This window comes from Ictidomys tridecemlineatus, chromosome 1 (assembly GCF_052094955.1).
Source record: "Ictidomys tridecemlineatus isolate mIctTri1 chromosome 1, mIctTri1.hap1, whole genome shotgun sequence".
Lineage (NCBI taxonomy): Eukaryota > Metazoa > Chordata > Mammalia > Rodentia > Sciuridae > Ictidomys > Ictidomys tridecemlineatus.
In genome coordinates, this window is record NC_135477.1 from 219,798,740 (window position 1) to 219,821,109 (window position 22,370).

Sequence of the window (22,370 nt, forward strand, 5' to 3'; positions counted from 1 at the left end):
AGACGGGATTGCCAAATTGCTTAGGACCTTACTGAACTGCTGAACCTGTCCTTCAATATGCAATCCTCCCATGGCCTCAACCTCCCTAGTGGCTGTTATTACAGGTATGTGCCACCATGTGTTCCTCTAATTAATGTTTAACCCATCTGTCCTTTCTGTGATGTTAAATGTTGACCAAGGATCTTTCCTTTTTTCCTTTTTATTTTTTAATAGTGTTTTAGTTGTAGAGGGACACAAAATATCTTTGTTTATCAATTTATTTTTTATGTGGTGCTGAGGATCAAACCAGTGCCTCACACATGCTAGGCAAGCACTCTGCCACTGAGCTACAACCCCAGCCCCGGGTCTTTCTTCTTGGATGCATTTATCTACTTCCAATGTTGAAGTACATCCTGAATAATCCAAATCCTCTCTCTAGTCCAGATCTTTCTCCTGAACTCTGCTGATTTCAGATTGTTGTCTCCTAAACATCTCAAATTTAAGCATATTCAAAACTTCTGCATTAATTTTCATGTTTCTATGTCTTAGTAAATATTACCATCATCTGAGTCACCTAAGCCTATACCGGGAAAACCAATTTTATCAGTCATACAGGAAAAGACACTTACAGATGAACAAAACCCAAGATAATTAGTAACTAGCCGACCTACCTTTTAATATATGCTAATAGTCTTTTGGGCTACAAGAAAATGAAACCAAAATAAAATTTAAATACGAAGTAAGGAATAAGTATAACAGTAAAAGTGTTATGAGAGTAAGACCCTGTATGTATAATCTCACATTCTCATTCCTCACCTCCCTCCCTCCCTCTCTGATGCCCCCACCCCCATCTTTCTCTCTCTGGTTTTTAAAAAAGTTCTCTCCTGATTACTTTAAAAAATAATACCCACTACTGGTAAGATGTGACAAAATTGGAGCCCGCATATACTACTAATTGAAATGTAAAATGGTACAGCTACTTTTATCAGTTTGGTAACTTTTAAAACAGTTAAACCATTAAACATAAAGTCACTGGTTTTTTTGTTTGTTTGTTTGTTTAATGGGGCTAGAGATTGAACTCAGGACAAATCAGAAGAAATGCTAGACAAACGCTCCACCAACTGAGCTACCTCCCCAGCCCTTTTACAGAGAATGGGGGCTAAATAACCCAGGCTGGCTATGAATTTGTAATCCTACTGTCTCTGGGTAGCCAGGATTACAGGAGTGGACTACCATGCAGGGCATATATATTTATATACTATTCTAACCAGCCATTCTACTTTCAGATAACTACATAAACTCATACTAATATTCTCAAGAGCATTATTCATAATAGCAAGAAACTGCAATAAACTTCAATGCCAATCAATTTGTGAATGGGTAAAGAAACTATGGTATAACTATATCATTTTTAAAAAGTACTGATACATGATACACTATAATAAAGTTTTTTTTAAATCATGATGAGTGAACCCTTTTTTAAATTTTTTTTTATTCCGACACAGAGTCTTGCTAAAGTTGCTTACTTAGGGCCTCAAGAAGTTTTATTTAATGCTGGCTTTGAAGTTGGGATCCTCCTGTATCAAGCCTCCCAAATTACTGGAATTATAGGTGTGGGCCACCACACCCAGCTCTATAGTTCCATTCTGTGAAATTTTCAGAAAAGACACATCAGTAGAAAGAGCAGATTCATAGTTGCCTGGTTTGCCAGAAACAAGTAGGAAATGATTACAAACAGGTATTATAATAGACAGAAACTAAAATAAACCCTCTAGCTTTATTTTGACTTTAAAAAAGCCAAATCACTGATTTTGGAGGTCACAAAGCTGAGCAATCTGTCTCCCACTAACTCTGCTGTGGTTTAACACCTCTGCTGTGTGAGTTATAATGAGTAAAGATTGCCTTCATTACTTTTCAAGGACTTGGCCACTTTTTTTTATTTTTTTTTAAAGAGAGAGAGAGAATTTTAATATTTATTTTTTAGTTATTGGCGGACACAACATCTTTGTTTGTATGTGGTGCTGAGGATCAAACCCGGGCCGCACGCATGCTAGGAGAGCGCGCTACCGCTTGAGCCACATCCCCAGCCCGACTTGGCCACTTTTGTTGAAAGCACTGACTCTTCACTTGAGCCTACATATGTCCAATGGGTAATTAAAACAGCGTAAAAATGATTGGCACTTATGCCTTCTTATTCTATCAGTCTCCTTAACCTCTGAGCCAGATTTCTGCTCAACTCCGCAGGCAGACATGTTAGTAATCATTTAAGGAATGTTTGTCCAAAACCTAAAGTGCAAACTGATGCACTGAAACTTCTCTAATTTCCTTTCTCCTCCTCCTCAGATTTTTGACAAGATTAAGGTTAACTAAAATATTTTCCAATTATCACACAAATCCTAGGACCCCAATGTACATGCAGCTGCCAGGTTTCACAACATCCCCTTTCAGATTGCCAGAGTGATGCCTTAAAGTCTCCAATCATCAATCCATTCTTCACCTTAGCCCCCCTTCTTAAGTCCTCTTTATCAAAGGATAAAAAAGTGCTTGAGAGCTGGAGTTGTAGCTCAGTGGTAGAGAGCTTGCCTAGCATGCGACACAATGGGTTCGATCCTCAGCACCACATAAATATAAATAAATAAAATAAAGGTATTGTGTCCATCTACAACTAAAATATATTTAAAAAGAAAAAGTACTTGAAACTAATGCTGAATTAAGATGGTCTTTATTGTAAATAGCCTGCCATCTTTTGGATTGCTGACTTTCCAAAATCATTTTCCTTGCCCCAACAATTTGTCTCAGAGTCAAGGGACCTTTTGGAACAGCAATAAACAAACTTGGGTTTTGATAAAGTATAGAGGAACTGTGTATGGTGGTTACATGTTTTAAATTTTGGAAATTTTTAGATTTTGGCTGGATGCAGTGTTGCATGCCTGTAATCCCAGAAACTCAGGAGGTTGAAACAGGATCACAAGTTCCTCAGCAACTCAGTGAGACCCTATTTCAAAAAAAAACAACAAAAAAGGCTGGGTTTGTGACTCAGTGGTAGAGATTTTAGCATGAAAGGGGTCCTGCGTTCAATCAATCCCCAGCACCACACAAAAAAATATAAAATTAGATTGTGATTATGGTTGCACTGTGTTATTTATTTACCATAAATCAAATTTAACATAGTAAATAATTAATTTTAATTGATTTTTTTAAATGCAAAGTCAAGGTTACAGGACTACTTTAAAAACTCAAAGAGTAAAATGGAAGTTGACTTTCATAACGGCAACCAAATAACCCCAAGAAGCAAGAGACCAGGGATGTACTGAAATAAAATTTAAAAAACAAAACAAAGAATCCTGGCAAAGAATGTCATGAAAATGTGAATCCTCCCACTACCCAAAAAGCTTGATATCACAGATACCAATTTCTCCCCTAAATTTGATTACAAACTCATTGTGATCCTAACCAACACACCAATAAGTTATCATCCTCTGAAGAGCCAAATGAATTAAAGTTTATCTATAAATACAAACATGAAAGGGTCATAGAAAAAATACTGAAAATTTAGAGTTCAAGCCATAATGAATATTAAAATGAATCATACGAACACCATAATTAAGGGCTTGGTTCTGATATAGGAACATATCATTAAACAATAGTATTTCTAACAACAGATCCAAATAAAGCTAGGAAAAGAGTATTTGTTGATTCCTCACTTAAAACTCCTGAAAATTTTACAGGTTTTAAAAATGTAATATGATAAAATACCCCACAATCAAATATGTACAATACTTTTTGACAGTAACATGAATATGCATACCTATTAGAATTTCATAAAGGGGAAGGGACAATGTGCACCCTCAGATTTTAAAGCAAAATTAATTTATAAAATGTTTCCTTTTTCAGATTTCTGGATTTTGGAACTATAGAGAAGGGTAGAGAAAAACTCAGAGGACTAAATAGCGTTGATACTCTAAAGCATTATAGAGAAAAGGTCCATAATCAATGCTGTGTTCAAAGTCTTCATAACACCAGGAACTAACTACAGTTTTCCCAAAGTAACTAAATTTCTCTAATAGTTCATTTCTTCTGTTTATATACATCAAAATACCCTCCTTGCTCTTATGAAGTGTTGAAGTATTTAATGAGACAATGATGTGACCAAACAGGGCAGTACCCAATATATAAAGAAGTACCTCATTATATACTACCATTAGTTACCACCATTTTGTTGTTGCTGTTGTTGTTGTTGTTACTGGGATTGAACCCACAGGTGCTTACCACAGAGCTTATATACCCAGCCCTTTTTATTTTTTTATTTTGAGACAGTCTCCCTAAATGCTGAGGCTGGCCTCAAACTTGCAATCCTCCTTCCTCAGTCTCCTGAGTCACAGGGATTACAGGCATGCACCACCATGGCCGACATAAATTTTGTGATCATCTGGGAGTCAGTTAAGAATAATGATACTATCTAGCTGGGTGAAGTGGCACACGCCCATAATCCCAGTGATTGGGGCGGTTGAGGCAAGTTTGAGGCCAGCTTCAACAACTTAGTGAGGCTCTAAGCAAACCAGAGAGACCCTGTCTCAAAATAAAAAATAAAAAGGGGCTGCAGATGTAGCTCAGTAGTAAAGCATCCCTGAGTTAAATCCCCAGTAGCAACAATACAACAAGTCAGATAAAGTTAAAACTTCAATTTAGGAATAAAATCTTAAAAATTCTAGAAGAGTTGGTAAATTATTTTGTATAATCTTGAAAAAAGTAAGGCCTCAAATTTCACCTAAGAAAAAACTCTGCTACATAAAAATATTTGCATACAGAGTTTAAAGCTGGAAAACTAATGTTATAAACTAAAATTTATGTTACAAAAGCCTGAAAAATAATAAACTTAGGAAGTCAAATAGACATGTAGCATTCACAAGGCCCTGGGGAGGGGAGGACAGGAAAGGTTAAGATTATATACCATGTCCAAAAGATGATTGGGTTGTTGATCACTCTCTCTGAGATACAGGAGGAAGACAACTGTTCCAGCCCAAGGACAATATGGCTTCAGATGTTAGGTCAAGAGGTCCCCAAAGTTGCAATTAAACATAGTGGGCAGTGAGGACAGTTTCGGAAAGACTAAGAACATCAAAAATAAATTTGTTATGGCCAGGTGCACAGCGATATATGCCTGAAATCCCAGAAGCTGTGTAGATTAAAACAATAAATTCAAGGCCAACCTCAGCAATTTAAGGAAGTCCTAAGCAACCTAGTGCATTGGGTACAGCTCAGAGGTAAACTGCACCTGGGTTAATCCCCAGTACCACCTCCCTGCCAAGAAGCAAATTTGTTGAGCCTGAGCTCTGCTGTGGCCTGCTGGAAACTATAGTGCCTTGATTCCTACCATGGAGCATTCTCTGTGTAGTTATCATATAAAAAAAATTTGATCTTGTCTTGAGGTTCCTTGAGACAAAGCTCCTAAAACCCTTGGAATTTCCTGAATGGCCTAATCAAGGTTCAGACTAGAGGCTTGGAACTTGAACTCTATAAGGAAATTATAAAATTACAAAAACATTTTAAAATTCAAATTATATCCTGACCGTCTACAGACATAATGGTTTCTTTCTTCCCCCAAAGTCTCCCCCTCTCACCTGAGGGGAGAGTGGTTGGAGAGTTAATCATCAAAAGTCAACTATTTGACCAATTTTGCTTTAACAGGAAACCTCCCTAAAATGGGATCAAAGAGTTTCTGACTATTGCACACATTCACATGACAGGAGGGTAATGTAACCCCAACTCCACATGACAGGACCTCTATTTTCAGTACCATACTAGACTTCATCCTATGAATTTCCTCATCTGGCTGTTCATTTGCACCCTTATTATAATAAACTGATAAACACGTTTCACTAAGTTTTGTGAGCTGTTCAAGAAAAACTATCAAATCAACAGTAGTATGGAAACCCCTGACTTTGTAGCTAAATCCGACAGAAGTATGGGTATCATAAGGAGCCACTATTGATGTCTCAAGGGAAGTTCTATAGTACTAACCCTTTAAACTTATGGAGTCTAATGATACTCTGGGTAGCATCAGAATTGAATGAGTTTTGTTTTGTTAAGTTGTAGATGAACACAATACCTTTATTTATTTTTATGTGATGCTGAGGATCAAACTCAGCACCTCACAAGTGCTAGGCAGGCACACTACCACTGAGCTACAATCCCAGCCCCTGATTTGAGTCTTTAAAACACCCAATTGGTATCAAAATTAGTTCATGTCCAAAGAAGGAGGAAAAACTCACACCTTCTGCTCCCCTTCTACTTTAGCTCCACCTGCTTTGACAATAAGTTCAGTAAGAGAACTCAAAAGGAAAGAGAAACTTAAACGTTCACAGCTCTGTTAGACACAAGTACCCAACTCTCTTCTAAAAACTTCCATAGGAGAAGACAGAGCTAAGCACAGGGGTAGCTAAAATTACTGATCACATAGGCAAAAGCCATGGCAGTGTAGAAAATAGGGAATTAGGAAAGGCCCAAATCTAGGTTGTTAGCTGGAGCCAGAGAAGAAAAGGCAATCATAATCTTTAGTTGAGGAGTCAGAAATGGAACAAAAATATTCCTAGCCACCCATGTAATTCCCTAGAGGCTAGTCTACTTAAAATGAACAAATAGGGCCAATATTACACATATCCAATGGACACTCTATATTGCCTACCATCCAATGGCATATCCAGTATTGTCAAGCATTGGAACAACTTTCTCAAAATTCAACTCAAAGTTTAAAACTCATCTTCCTTCACCTCTTCACAAAACTTAACAGTTTAGTCAGTGAAGGCAGCATAACCAAGGGATTTTATCTTCACAACCTTCTAGGTACAATCAGCATAACAAAAAAAGGGAATTATAAAATTACATAGACATTTCATAATTCAAGTTATATCCTGACTGTCTACAGACATAATGGTTTCTTTCTTCCCCCTAACATCATAGAGTCCAGCTCATTCCAACGGGTGATTGCTTGGCCAGAGTAAAATTTAAGAAATTCAAATTTATTCTGTTCGGCCACAAGATTCTCTTGAACTGACATGGTCCTAAATCATGAAGACACTGATCATCTGATTAAGCATACTGAGCACCAAATTCCCATGTAATAGTGTCCAAAGTGAATCAAGGGAGAAGACACAATGGATCAATGTGAATTGTGCCAAAATAACCCTTCCAGTCCCACTCATTACAGAAAAAAAGTCTAGGTGTGAGATGATTTTTTTCTAAAGCAAAGTCACAGCTATTGGAATGGAATATTAAAAAAAAAAAATCATAGCTGTAAAAGGAGAGCAATAGCCCCAGTACCCAGAGAGAAAGTGCCTTACCCTCAAAATTGAAGAGAAAGGTGAACCATCCCCTAGAACACACACCATAATTTGAGTCACACAAGAACTGGGGATGACACTGACACAATGCTGGATTCATCACCACTATCTACATGTTTTCAATTCAGAAAAATTCATGTAGGCCTGATGACATCAATAATAGCTCCTAACTCTGCATTTAAACACTAGAACAGCATAACCCTGTTTATTTTGGTTGATAAAACTTCATATGCTTCTCCAAACACTCAAGCAATCTTAGGCTGTAGCATATACGACAAAAAGTAGGGCTGCAACTGCTTTGTGACACTGTGATTCTTAACCAAAATAATAAAATATTAATCTAAATTATGTTTAACAATAAAACACTAACTGGAGTGACTTAGGTCATGTCCCTTTGAGTGCTAAGTTTGTATATGGGAGAAAATGAGCTATTAATATCTGTCTCTGACAAATATGGGTTGTTTTTTGACCCAACTATTGGCTCTATACTTGTACGTAACACCACCAAAAACCAAGTCAATTTAAATCCTCCTGAAGTGGTTCTAATGGTTAATACAGTGACCAGCCCCTGTAGTGGCTGTCCGGAAAATGTCACATTGTCTCCACTGCCAAAGACTTTTTCACAGCTGCTTGGATCCCAGTCTCCCCTTGTTGTTTGGATTTATTGACAGTAGCCTTAATTAAATGCTGTGCAACCAAATCAAATGGATTTGGTTTTAGTATCTGTCAATTAATCAGAGTGGCTGACAAGAGTGGAACATCATGTGAAAATTTAAAATAGGCCAAGAACATGTAGGGCTGATAAGCAGATTGCTGGGATAGGCAATCTACATGAGACCTGAACATCCCTATACATTCTTCTTTGTACACCAAAAATGCAAATCCGTGACCACTCTTGTGTGGGTCACTTCTTAGGGCTATGTTTGCAGTAAGCAACACTGAAGGATAAGTAATATTCTCCTATGGAACAAAGAGACCAGGTTGACTATAAATGTAATTACCCGATTCCCTAAACTCAGTGCAAAGGCAGTCTCCAGTGAGGCCCCTTCTTGTTAACTCCCAAGGATCTCAGGAGACATGAAGAACCAGTGCCTACATCATGCCTTTTTACTGCTTGCTACATCTTCAGTAATAAACTTGTCTATGCCCAAAGCATCTCTTGTCTCCCACCAGCATCCCTGAAATAGTAACAGCCTAGCTTTTGGGGGGTGGGGGGGTAGGGCGCCGGCAGAGGGATCCAGACCTTTCAAAGACTCTTCACAAACAGTAAACTCTGAGTGAATGGAAAGATAAAATATTATCATCCACATAAAAAGCCAACACAGACTATTACAAACTATGAATTAATCAAGGTTGCTAGATATCAGACTAACATAAGATACAATATATCTATTAGAAAGTTTTTAAAACATTTAAAATAGCAACAATGATGGACATGGTGGCATACACGTTTGTAATCCTAGGGACCTGGGAGGCTAAAGCAGGAGGATCACAAGTTCAAGGCCAGCCTCAGCAATTTAGCAAGGCCCGAAGCAGCTCAGCAAGACCCTGTATCAAAAGTAAAAATTAAAAAAAAAAAGGGGGGGGGTGTTGCTGGGTATATGGCTCAGTGGTTAAACATCACTGGGTTCAATCCCCAGTACCAAAAACTAAAATAGTAACAAGTCCTATAAAGTCATAAATTCTACTCAAATATATGCAAAACAAAAAGTTATAATTCTAAAGACATTAAACATGATATTTACCTAAGTATATATAGCCTGTGTGCATATTCCTGAAGAGTAGTGAAAGTAACTCAAAAGAAAAACTACAAAGGCTACAAACAGGCAATCACAGAAATTTTGTAACAGAAATTAGCAAAAATGGGGCTGGGGATGTGGCTCAAGCGGTAGCGCGCTCGCCTGGCATGTGTGAGGCCCGGGTTCGATCCTCAGCACCACATACAAACAAAAGATGTTGTGTCTGCCTATAACTAAAAAATAAATATTAAAATTCTCTCTCTCCCCCTCTCTCTCTTTAAAAAAAAAAATAGCAAAATGTTACTTCTAATAATCTGACAAAATTTGGCAAGAACATAAGGAGAACAGTTATATATAGCATAGGTGTATAAATTAATTTATCACATGGGAAAACAATCTGGCAATGTCTAATTAAGTCCCAACAATTTCATTTCTATTACTTAGAGGTTTTTTAAATTTTTTTAAATATTTATTTTTTAGTTTTAGGTGAACACAATACCTTTATTTTGTTTCTATGTGGTGCTGAGAATCGAACCCAGTGCCTCACACATGCTAGACGAGCACGCTACCACTTGAGCCAATCCCCAGCTCCTACTTAGAGCTTTACTATTCAAAATATGGTCTATACACAGGCAGAAATCAGCATCACATTGGTAGTTTATTAAGATATAGGCTCTACCAGAGACCTAATTAATCAAAATCTGCATTCTAACAAAATTTCCATGGAGAGGATGCGGGGGGGGGGGGTGTACACTCATATACTGCTGGTGGGACTGCAAATTGGTGCAGCCAATTTGGAAAGCAGTATGGAGATTCCTTGGAAAACTGGGAATGGGGCTGGGGATGTGGCTCAAGCAGTAGCGTGCTCGTCTGGCATGCATGTGGCCTGGGTTCGATCCTCAGCACCACATACAAATAAAGATGTTGTGTCCGCCGAAAAATAAATAAAAAAAAACAAAGGATGGAAGGATGGAAGGATGGAAGGATGGATGGAAGGAAGGAAGGAAGGAAGGAAGGAAGGAAGGAAGGAAGGAAGGAAGGAAGGAAGGAAGGAAGGAAGGAAGGAAACTGGGAATGGAACCACCATTGACCCAGCTATTCCTCTTCTCGGATTATACCTAAAGGACCTAAAAACAGCATATTACATACAGGGACACAGCCACATCAATGTTTATAGCAGCACAATTCACAATAGCTAAACTGAGGAGCCAACCTAGATGTCCTTCAGTGGATGAATGAATTTTAAAAAATGTGGCATTTATACACAGTGGAATATTACTCAGCAATATAAAAAAATAAGATCATAGCATCTGCAGGGAAATGGATGGCATTTAGAGCAGATTATGCTAAGTGAAGTTAGCCAATCCAAAAAAAAAAAAGCCAAATGTCTTCTCTGATATAAAGCATATAAGGAGGGTGACTCAAAATGAGGTTGGGAGGGAGAGCAAGGGAGGAAGATTACCTCTAGATAGGGAATAGGGGTGGGAGGGAAAGGGAGGGAGAAGGGGAATAGCATGGATGTTGAAAGGAGACTCTCATTAGTATACAAAATACATGTATAAAGATGTGAATTTGGTGTCAACATACCTTATATATAATCTGAGATGATAAATTATTGTATAATGGTGTATTAAGAATTATAATTTAAATAAATAAATAAATCATTTTTAAAATTCCAGGTTATTTTCACACCAATTAAAGTTTTTTGTGTTTTGTTTTTGTTTTTTCTTCACATCCAAAGTTTTTTGTGTTTTGTTTTTATTTTTTCTTCACATCTATTAAAGTCTGGGAATCAGGCATGAAAAAATTTTTTTGTATTTTTATTACAAGAATATTCAATGCAATACTCTGTAGTAGACAAAAGTTATAAACAATTTAAACTTGAATGGAGAAAGAAAGACATAAAATAGAATACTACACAAAGTCTGAAAAAATTAACACTAAATATCCAGGTATTAACATGGTAACAATAGTCAAAGATAACAAGTATAAAAACAGAACAAAAAATCCTTTATGTAAGTTTTTAAACTATAAACAATACTATTTATTGATACTCAACACATAGCAATAAAAATGTGCACTAAGAATATCACTGGGGAAAAAAACTAAAGCTGGAAAAAGTACTATGAAGAAGTAAACACTAGCAGGGAATAGTGGTGCCTGTAATCCCAGCAGTTCAGGAGGCCGAGACAGGAGGATTATAATTCAAAGCCAGTCTCAGCAAATTCGAGGTGCTAAGCAACTCAGTGAGACCCTGTCTCTAAATAAAATATAAAATAGGGGTGGGGATGTGGCTCAGTGGCCCAAGTACCCCCAGGTTCAACACCAAGTACCAAAAAGAAAGAAAGAAAAATATTTGCAACATAAATGGCAAATGAGTCCCTTAATATAAAAAGTTATTACAAATCACCAAGAAACAGTTCCACACATATAAATATTGATCATAATTAAACAAAGCAGATCAAAACAAAGTAGTACCATGTTTCATGTACTGTGTGTGGAGGGAAACAGCAAAAATATATTCAAGCATATGCATAAAAACATCATGGCACTTCACTTTTGAAAATGAGTCTATTTCCTAATAAGAAAGTTATTAAACTGATGCATTTTGGGACTGAGGGATGTGGCTTACTGGTAGAATGATGCCTACCATGTACCAAGCTCTGGGCACATATAGGCACCTATCCCGGCCCTCATACTTTCAGGCAAGTTACTTAGATGCCTTGTTTGTAAATGGGGTGATAAGCAACTGCCTACCATTTATGACTTCTGTTACCTTCATATAAACTGTTTTTCACAGTGACTGGTATGTAGTAATATTTAAAGAAATATTATTGTAAGGGGCAAGGAAGAGATCATCTTCATCCACTCTTTTACACTATTATATTCTAGATTTTTAAAAAAGAGTTTAAAATTTTAAACTATTTATTGTAATACTACTTATGGATATTCAACACAGCAATAAAAACGTGCACTGAGAATATCACTGGGAAAAAAAACTAAAGCTGGAAAAAGTACTATGAAGAAGTAAACACTAGCAGGGCATGGTTTATTTCACAATTTTCTCTATGACTAGAATTTTTAAAAATCTACATAGTAAACTTTTCTACCTATGGTTTCAATGAACTCAAAAGTTTCAATGATCAACCATCAAACTCACTGAATTTGCTAATTCTCTTTAAGTTTAAAAATATCAATAGAAACACATTTTCAATGCATGCTGATATTGCTTATATTTTTAAAGTGTTAGTACAATATTATTGATCATTCCTTTTCTTTTCTTTTTTTTTCTGTGTTTTGGTGATGGTGCTGGGGATTGAACCTAGGGTCTTGTGCATGTAAGGCAAACATTCTACCAACTGAGCTATATCCCCACCCCGATCATTACTTTTTAAACACTGTCATAAAAGAATCTACACTCTCCAGCCACAGAATAATTACAGAATATTAAAATACAAATATGAAAATGAAGCCACTGCAGAATATCTTAACATGTTTATTTTGTGTTTAGAAAGAAGAAAACTTTCCCTACTTTGTTTTTATTTCTTACCACCCATCTAACCATTTTAATACAAACAACACTCCTGGTATCTTCTTTCAGAATAATTACTATTCTGAAAAGATTCATTTGCCTGTTTACAGAATTATTTTAGCATCTGTCCTAAAGTAAACTGATGGAAATGAGAATCATCTAAAACAAGGGAATTTTCCAGTTAGCTAAAATTTTCAGCATCTATAACTACCAATAGTCAAGATGTTACTTTTCAAACTGCAGGCCAAGAAGATAAAATCAATTTAATGAAAGATTAAATCGTTTATAGGAATACAGCAATTCAAAAGCCAAGGCCCTGAGCCACAGAAAAACTAAGTCACATGCAATTTAGCATTTCACCACATGATGGGGCTAAAATTCTACACATCTCAGAAAACCACATCTGTGTAGTTCCGAAAACATTTTACTCATAATTCAAAGTCTTTATATCTCCGTTCCAAACAAAAATAAATGAAAGACTACCATTACACTAAAACAGAGAATGCAATACTTATTAATGTCTGTTCCATTTATTCAGGACAAGATTAAAAGGGGAGAAATGATACAGGCAAGCAAAAGTCTCCAGCAGAGAACAAGTAATTACAAATGGAAATCCATGACTAGCGATTTAAAAGATGAAAGGACAGAGCAGGGAGAAGACATAATAAAAGAAGTATCACAGGCTGGAGATGTAGGTTGGTGGCAAGGCACTTGCCTAGCATGCTTGAGGCCCGGAGTTCAAGCCACAACACTGCAAAAATAAAGAAAATGGCAGCAAATGCTTGTGTTTGTCAGAACACTTTGAGTAAGGGAGAAAAAAAAAATCTCAAATACTCAAAAAGTTAAGAGTTCAGAGTAATAATCACTTTCAGGAGATAATATTCAATTAGGAGAATTCAGACTTTAGACTAGCCACTTCCAAATTCTCAGAATCAAAATCATCAGCATGATGGCCTATACACAAGTCACACCCCCAGCCCATGCCTTCACATTCTGAAAATATTTAAGTATAACATGAGAAAAAGCGAAGCAGAAAGAGAGATGCAAGAAAGAGTACCTTTGTTGATGATGGTGGAGTAGGAAAATTAAGCCAGGCTGGAGCAAAGTCATGCTGCGCCATTTAGGTCCAGTCTCTCCAACTCAGTGAAACAAGGCTTCAACACCTCATGGCAAGTCCCTGTCATACAAAAATGGAAGGAATTAGACCTTAGCTCCTGGCCAAAATCATCTTCTTATACTATATCTCCTTTAAATTATAGTAATCCTACTACTATGAGATTCCATCTAATTGTTAAGTAGTGATTATAGAAAGCCACTATTTTTGGACTGAGTTCCTGCCCTAGGCCCTAAAAGACCAGAACAGAAATCAAAAGGAAGTCACTCATACTAAAGTTCCATATCACCAAACTAAATAAATTTTTATTATGAAGCCTTCCAAATAACAAGGGAAGAGAGGCAATAGCCAAATTTTCCAAACAGACCAGTTTCAAACTGGCAGAAGAATACTGACACTCTCCCTGCTTTAAAAACGTGAAGTAACCTATTTTATCATCTCCCCCCACCTTATAAGATTAACTTTGAAATAACAAGCTTTTTCTCCTCCAACCCTTTTCGGTCTATCAAACCAACATAGACTCAACCCATTAGAACATTTGTTCTCTATTTTATAGAAATGTTGCCCAATTCTAGAATAGCAAATAAAGCCAATTAATATTAAAATTTGTGAATTTGTCTTTTCAAATAAAAAATCTGGAATAGGAAAAATTACAGTGATAAAAATTAGATCAGTTGCAGAGAGTAAAGAGAATGACTATAAAGCAAAAAAAAAAAAAAAGAAGAATTTTGGGGACAACAGGTCAATAACTTGATTGTGATGGTTATGCCACTATACACATTTGTCAAAATTGATCAAACTGTACACTTAAAGCTGGAGAAACTTTTTGTAAAGTATACTTCCATAAAGACCATTTTTAAAGATCAAATAAACAACTAGAATCAAGTGACTCCTGATGTCATACATTATGAAGTACACAGTACCACCTATGATGTATTCTTGCCCACACCCCAAATAGAATTTGAAATACAAGCTAACTACCAATCTGCCAGGAAATTCAAGAACAAGAAGATACAGGACATAGGAACAGAGGGAGTAATCAACTAAATCCAAACAACAGATATGCAACAGGTCATGAAACTGAAGGAAAAACCTGAATAAACCCTCTAGATTTATTTGCTTTGCTGGCCTATTTAGCTGGATTGATGTTGTATCCCTGTAGTCCCAGCAGCTAAGAAGAATGAGGCCCTAAGGTATTTAGCAAGACCCTGTCTCAAAATTAAAAAGAATAAAATAGAAAGGGCTGGGGACTGGCTCAGTGGTTAAGCACCCTGGGTTCACTCCCCAGTACCCTGACCCCCCCCAAAAAAAACTGTCAGTAACCAAAACTTCTTTGAGTTCTATTTTATAAATTCATGAAATTTGTGCTATATGTACATGTTAATTTTGAATGTGCTATATCTACATGTTAATTTTAATGAGCCCCACCCAGTGGCACAAACCTATAACCCCACTGGATCCACAGGCTGAGGCAGGAGGATCATGAGTTCAAAGCCAGCTTCAGCAACTTAGCCCTAGGCAATTTATTTTGTCTCAAAATAAAAATTAAAAGGGGGGCTGGGACTTCAGCTCAATGGCAGAACACTTGCCTAGCATGTTCAATCCTTAGTACCACATAAAATAAACAAAGGCATTCTGTGCATCTAAAACTACAAAATTTTTTTTCGAAAAATAAATAAAAGGCTGGGAATGAAGCTCAGTGGTTAAGTGCCCTTGGGTTCAATCTCCAGTGCCCCCCAACACACACACACACTGTTAACCACACTAATATGACATGAAGCAAGAAGCACTTTTATTCTCTTGAGTTTCTTCCATCATGGGAAAGCACTGATAGATCGCGTAAATCCCAGAAATGGCGTAATTCAACTAGAATATCAACATGTACAAAAACTGTATGTCTATACGGCTATGGTACGATCAAAAAGAACTGATGACTGACATGGAGATTCTTTTGAAAAACAGGGTTTATACACTAGAACCAATAATTACCATTGAGCTGTTTGCTAATGAACCATCTTTTAAGATAAAAAGGTGGCCATTATTAATATTTTTCAACTTTCTGACTCAAAACTACAATGTTTTATATTGTTTTAATTGAGCAGAAAATGATATACAGAAAGGCAATGGAATTAATCACTGTATCTCTCTGACAGAGGGAGGATGAAGAGAGAAAGAGAAAGACAGGAAAGCAAGCAAGCAAAACTGTGTTGACAACTTAAAGCAGCCAGGCATGGTTGTGTATGCCTGTAATCCCAAAGACTCAGGAGGCAGAGGCAGGAGGATCACAAAAGGAGGAGGATGGAAGCCAGCCTCAGGAACTTAGTGAGACCTATATCAAAATAAAAAAAATAAAAAGGTATGTGGATGTAGTTCAATGGTTAAAAGCCCTGAATTCAACTCCCAGTTACCATCACCACCACCACTCCCCAAAAGAATTTAAAAAGCTAGACACAGTGGCGCATACCTATAATCCCAGCAACTGGGGAGGCTGAGGCAGGAAGATCCCAAGTTAGAGACCAGCATCACCAACTAAGCAAGACACTGTTCAAAAATAAAATTTTAAAAAGGAGGTACAGCACTTGCCTAGCTCAGAGGTACAGCACTTGCAGGCATGTGTAAGGCTCTGGGTTCAAACCCCAATACTGCCAAAACTACAGGAAACTATAATCACTGTCATAACAAAAATATTAAAACTCAGATACTGGACTTGTTTAGTCTCTTCATTAGTATCCTCACAAATACATTTGGAGTTCATGATGGCATCCTGTCTATTAAAAAGGAAAAGAGCCTGCCATGGTGGTGACTGCCTGTAATCACAGTGACTAAGGAGGCTAAGCAGGAAAGTGGCAAGTTCAAGGCTTACACCGGCAACTTTGTGAGACCTTTTCAAAAAATAAAAAGATGTGGGGTTGTAGCTCAGTGGTAGAGCACCCCTGGGTTCAATATGCAATTAACTCAAAAAAGAAAAAGGGAAAAAAAGACTGGGTACACCAGTGGTAGCACTCATTCTTAGCTTGTTAAAGGCCCTAGGTTCAATTCCCAAAACTAAAAGGTAAAAAGTAAAAAGAGGGAAAAAAGAATAAAGACGTTCAATCATTATAAAAGAATAAAACTGTGATAATGAAAAGGAGGCCATTCGTCATTTCTGATCTGTCTGGAGGCCCAATAACTGATGAAATAAGACAATGGACCCATGGCCTAAATACAGGTGTGGAAGGCAAAACACATATACATGTAGAAAGCCCAGATATTTGGGACTGAGAAACTCTAGGTATAGCTGATACAAAAGGAGGCAGAGTGGGACAAATGATTGAAAGGAAATTACATGAATAAACTCAACATATCATAGTGTACACGAATATGAACAAACATACAAGCATAGCAACCATACAAAAAAGAAAAGTAGATTATCTCATAATGTAAATAACAAGCTAATTTAGGGTGCTAGCACCACAAAGAGTTGTGGCTTTTCAGGGTGCTACAACCTAGCAGCCATTCAATAAGCAAATATACACACAACTCCCAGATTTTTATCACCTCATTCTTCAATAGGAATGGATCACCTGAAGTTTTAAGGTAGGCAGCAACATGTTAGAGATCATTAAAAACCAGTAACATGCCAGACAGGGTAACACAGGCCTGTAATCCCAGCAGCTCAGAAGTCGGAGCAGAAGGATTTCGAGTTCAAAGCCAGCCTCAGTAAAAACAATTCAGACCCCGTCTCTAAATTAAATTCAAAATGGGGCTGGGGATGTGTCTCAGTATTTGAGTGCCCCAAATTCAATCCCCAGTACTCCCACTCCCCCCACCCCCCAAAAAAAATACAATAGTAACACACCAGATGCAGTGGCATATGCCTATAATCCCAGGAGTTTAGGAGCCTGAGGCAGGAATATCATGAGTTCAAAACCAGCCTCAGCAATTTAGTGAGGCCCTAAGAAACTCAATAATATACACAAAAGAGCTACGGATGTGGCTCAATCCCCAGCACCAAAATAAATAATAAAGTTAACATAAGCCAGGCATGGTTACACCTGTAATTTCAGCAATTCTGGAAGCTGAGGAAGGAGGATCACAAGTTCAAGGTCAGTCTCAGCAACACAACCACACCCTGTTCAAAATAAGAAAGCTTCCATGGTAGAGGGCCTCTAGTTCAATCCCTAGTACCATAATACATATTTAAAAAAATAAGATATAATTTTTCAAAATTCCAAAGAAAACAACTTCTAGAACAAAAGGAGAGTATTCTCCTAAAGAGAGGAACAAAGGAGACATCATGTAAAACAATAAAATAATTTAAATCAAAACAAAAATAATAAAATACCAAGCAAAAAATTATTCATTCAGAGTTGCAGTCGTAGCTCAGTGGTAGAGTGCTTGCCTAGCATTTAAGAGGCACTGGGCTCGATCCTCAGCATCACATAAAAATAAATAAAGGTATAAAAAAATACAGTAACTTTTTAAAAGGTTTTTTCTTAATTGTAGACATACACAATACCTCTATTTTATGTTTTTTTTTATGTGGTGCTGAGGATGGAACCCAGTGCATCAAACATGCAAGGCAAACGCTTTATCAACTGAGCTACAACCCCAGACCCAGTAGTAACATTATTTTTTAAAAAAGATTACTCTCTTTCAATTTCCTCTATCACTGGGAGATCTACACATCTTTAAAAACAGGATACTCACTGGGTGCAACGGGACACATCTGTAAATCCCAACAGCTGGGGAGGTTGAGGCAGGAGGATCTCCAGTTCAAAACCTGCCTCAGCAGGGCTGGGGATGTGGCTCAAGCAGTAGCGCGCTCGCCTGGCATGCGTGCGGCCCGGATTCGATCCTCAGCACCACATACAAACAAAGATGTTGTGTCCGCCAAAAACTAAAAAATAAATATTAAAAAATTCTCTCTCTTAAAAAAAAAAAAAAAAAACCTGCCTCAGCAGCTTCTATCTTAAAAAAAAAAAAAAAAACCTGCCTCAGCAGCTTCTCTAGACCCTGTCTTTAAAGCTGGGGATGTAGCTCAATGTTTAGGTGCTACTGAGTTCAATCACCAGTACCCAAAAAAAAAAAAAAAATGATATTCACTGGGCCCCTTGAGCAAACCAAGGTTCCTGATCACGGTCTGCAAATTAAGACTAATTATAATGACTCTCTCAAAAAAGATAAATAATATGAAAGAACATGCTCTAAATTGTAATCTAACAACCACTTTTTTTTTTTTATTTGTGCGGCAGATTAAACCCAGGAGTGCTCAATCAGTGAGCCACATATTTTGAGCACTTTTACTTTTTATTCTCGGAGAGGGTCTCACCTAAATTGCTGAGGCTGGCTTTGTACTTGCAATCTTCCTGCCTCAGCTTCCCAAATGGCTGGGATTACAGGTGTGTGCTACCCAGCCCTGCTAACAAATAGTTACTTTTTTAAACTACCAGTTATTTAGTGGTGAAACATGAATCCAGATAGCATGGTGGCTCTGTAGGAATACTGTGAGGATGGTATAATCTAATATGCAATTTTCTTTAAAGTTGTTTTAAAGCTGGGTGTAATGGCACACGCCTGTAATCCCAGCAACTCGGAAGATGAGACAGGAGGATCACAAGTTCACAGAGAACCTCATACCAAGGCCCTAAGCAACTTAGGGAGACCTTGTCTCAAAAAAAAAAAAAAAAAAAAGTTGGTTTAGAAATAAAAAATCATATTAACATTTTACATATTTTACATATATCAATTGATCCTCATGAAATAAAGGTATTTTTACCTCCATTTTACAAATAAAGGTATTTCATTCCCACTGTACAAAATTTTTAAAACAGGTTTTCTACCTTTGGCATATAGAAGTTGTACCTAATTTTTTTTTTTTTTGGGGGGGGTGGTACTATGGATCAAACCCCAGAGCCTCCTGTATAATAAACATGTACTCCACCACTAAGCTACACAACCCCCTCACACCCCGCCCCCCCAGAATTCATTTATGAAAATATAACTTCTCTTTGCAACAAAATGGGCTTTAATCTGCAAGTCAAATGCTAAACCAACTTCCTAGAATTACAAAATCTTTATAAATAGAATACTATTAACAGTTTCCTTTTATATTAAATTTTTTAAATCACTCTTATTTAATATTACATGGTTTTAAAGATGAAGTTATTAAAATATCATAGCTATAGCATAAGACAGAAAGAGTAAAAAGTCCATACACCAGGGACTGTAAATTAGTACTACTGCTACAGAAATCAGTATTGAGCATTCTCAAAAGACAAGAAATGGAGGTAGCCAACCAGGCATAGTGCTGCATATCTATAATCCCTGTGACTAGGAAAGCTGAGTCAGGAGGACTCCAAATCCAAGGTCAGCCTTAGGGAGACCCAGCCTCAAATTAAAAAATAAAAAAGGGCTGCAATGTGGCTCAGTGGTTAAATGTCCTTGGGCTCAATCCTTATCAAAAGAAAAAAGACACTAGGACTGTGAACACAGTATGCCCCAGTTATACACCCTTGAAATTTATCCTAAAAAATTAAATAAAATCAGCATACTATAAGTGATACATTCACAACCATGTTTACAGCAACACAATTCACAATAGCCAAACTATGGAACCAGCCTAGGTGTCTGTTAATAGATGAACAGATAAAAGTTTTATTCACACATAAAGAAGAATGAAATTATGTCATTTCTAAGAAAATGGATGGAACTTGGGGACATCATGTTAAGCAAAATAAGCCTAATTCAGAGAGTCATGTTTTCTCTCATATGTGGAAGCCAGAGTGAGAAAAGGAAAAGAAAGGGGAAGGATCTCATAAAAAGTAAATCAGCACAGTAGAGGAATAGGACCAGGGGAAGGGAGGAGGGCAAGTAAAGAGAATATTGGTCAAATTATACTGCTGTGCTGGGGCCAGTGGCACACACCTGTAATCCCAGTAATTCAGGAGGCTGAAGCAAGAGGATCCTAAATTCAAACCAGCCCAAGCAACTTTTCAAGGCCCCAAGCAACTTGGCAAGACTGTCCCCGGGTTCAATTCCCAATACCAAGAAAAAAAAAAAAAAAAGAAAGGGAATGGAGATAGAAAGAAGGAAGGCCTTTGCAGGTATGCCACAAAATCTATAAATAAAAATTTACATATTCAAATATATTTGCACAACACAAAAAATAACAAAATACATTAAAAACAAGTCAAAGGGAGCAAAATACTGAGAAAAATAATCATCATATCTCTTACATACAAAACTGACTTTCACTCAGAGTTCCTATAAATCAATAAAATAAGAACAACAGAAAAATGGGCAAAGGATATAAACGAAGTCCACAGAAAAACACCTTACAGATGAAAAATCTTCATTCTCATTTGAAAGAGAAAGGCAAAATGCCAAAGGAAAAACATCTGACATCCCATTAGTGCTACAAATGTAAGGCGGCATACCTATTAATTTTGCTATCATTCAAAATCAAAAAAATAATCATTTATAGGCATTCACCCCATATTCATAAGAATGTTCACTATCATCGTTCCTAATTGCAAAAACAAAACAAGAATGAACAAGAAATAACCTAAAGTACATAAATAAGGTAGGGTTAAACAGATCACTATGCAGTCAATAAAAACAATGAGGCAGAGGTATAGCTCAATGGTAGAGCAGCTGCCTAACATTCAGGAGACTATGCATCATACCTCAGCATGGGGGTGGGAGGGGATATCATTGATGTAATTTTCCAAGACATGTCCTTAATTTAAAAAGGCTGTAAACAATTAAATATCATGCTATTGCTTTTTTTTTTTAAATATTTTTAGTTGTCAAGGGACCTTTATTTATTTTATGTGGTGCTGAAAATCGAACCCAGTGCCTCACACATGCTAGGCAAGCGCTCTACCACTGAGCCACAACCCCAGACCCATGCTATGCTATTGGTTATAACACACACACACACACACACACACACACACACACACACACACACCCTCTCTCTACCACTGAGCCACAACCCCAGCCCCATGCTATTGGTTATAACTAACACACACACACACACACACACACACACACACACACACACACACACACACACACACACACACACACCCCTCCTTGGTCCCTGGAAACACAGATAAGAATAACAGCAGTTTCCTCAAAGGCAAACAGCTGGGGTGATTTTTCCCCTAAAACTTTTTCTATCTTATTTGTATTGTACACGTGAACTCAAAATAACTTTAAATCCTTTTAATATGACTCCTTCAACTCAACGTAATCAATATTTTTGTGAAGCTAAATTAGCCTGAAGGTCAATCATTCCAAGAACATCGAAGAAGTTTCAAAAAATGAATTTTTAAATGAATTTAACCCAATGAACAATTCAGTCTGGACAAATGCTAACAGAAACAGGATCCTTTATATGAGTAAAAAACAAATTAAAGTTCCTTACTTTAAGGACATAAATGGCCATGAAAATAACTAAAAATATATACTGAATACAATTACTATTTCCTAGGCATATGCTTAGATCTCATTATCTCATATAGTCTTTACTATATTCCCAGAATATTGATATACTTATTAAAACAAGAAAAACAAGTTTTTAAATAGATGCAAAGCACATTTTAAGTTCCCAAGATCCCAACAGTAGTTAAAAATGTTATCACTGTTATGTACATATACATACTACAAATAATCCAGTA

The 22,370-nt window shown here is 37.0% G+C and overlaps 1 protein-coding gene across 4 annotated transcripts in view; it reads right to left on the minus strand.

Moving 5' to 3' along the window:
• Gpbp1 (GC-rich promoter binding protein 1) overlaps positions 1-22,370 on the minus strand; it is a 66,624-nt gene that overhangs the window by 32,440 nt on the left and 11,814 nt on the right. For all 4 annotated transcript variants that reach the window (XM_040273761.2, XM_013356111.4, XM_005319608.5 and 1 more), the window contains exon 3: positions 13,648-13,767. In XM_040273761.2, the coding sequence (XP_040129695.2) occupies positions 13,648-13,710 (63 nt within the window). In that variant the 5' untranslated portion in view covers positions 13,711-13,767. The remainder of the gene's footprint in view (positions 1-13,647; positions 13,768-22,370) is intronic.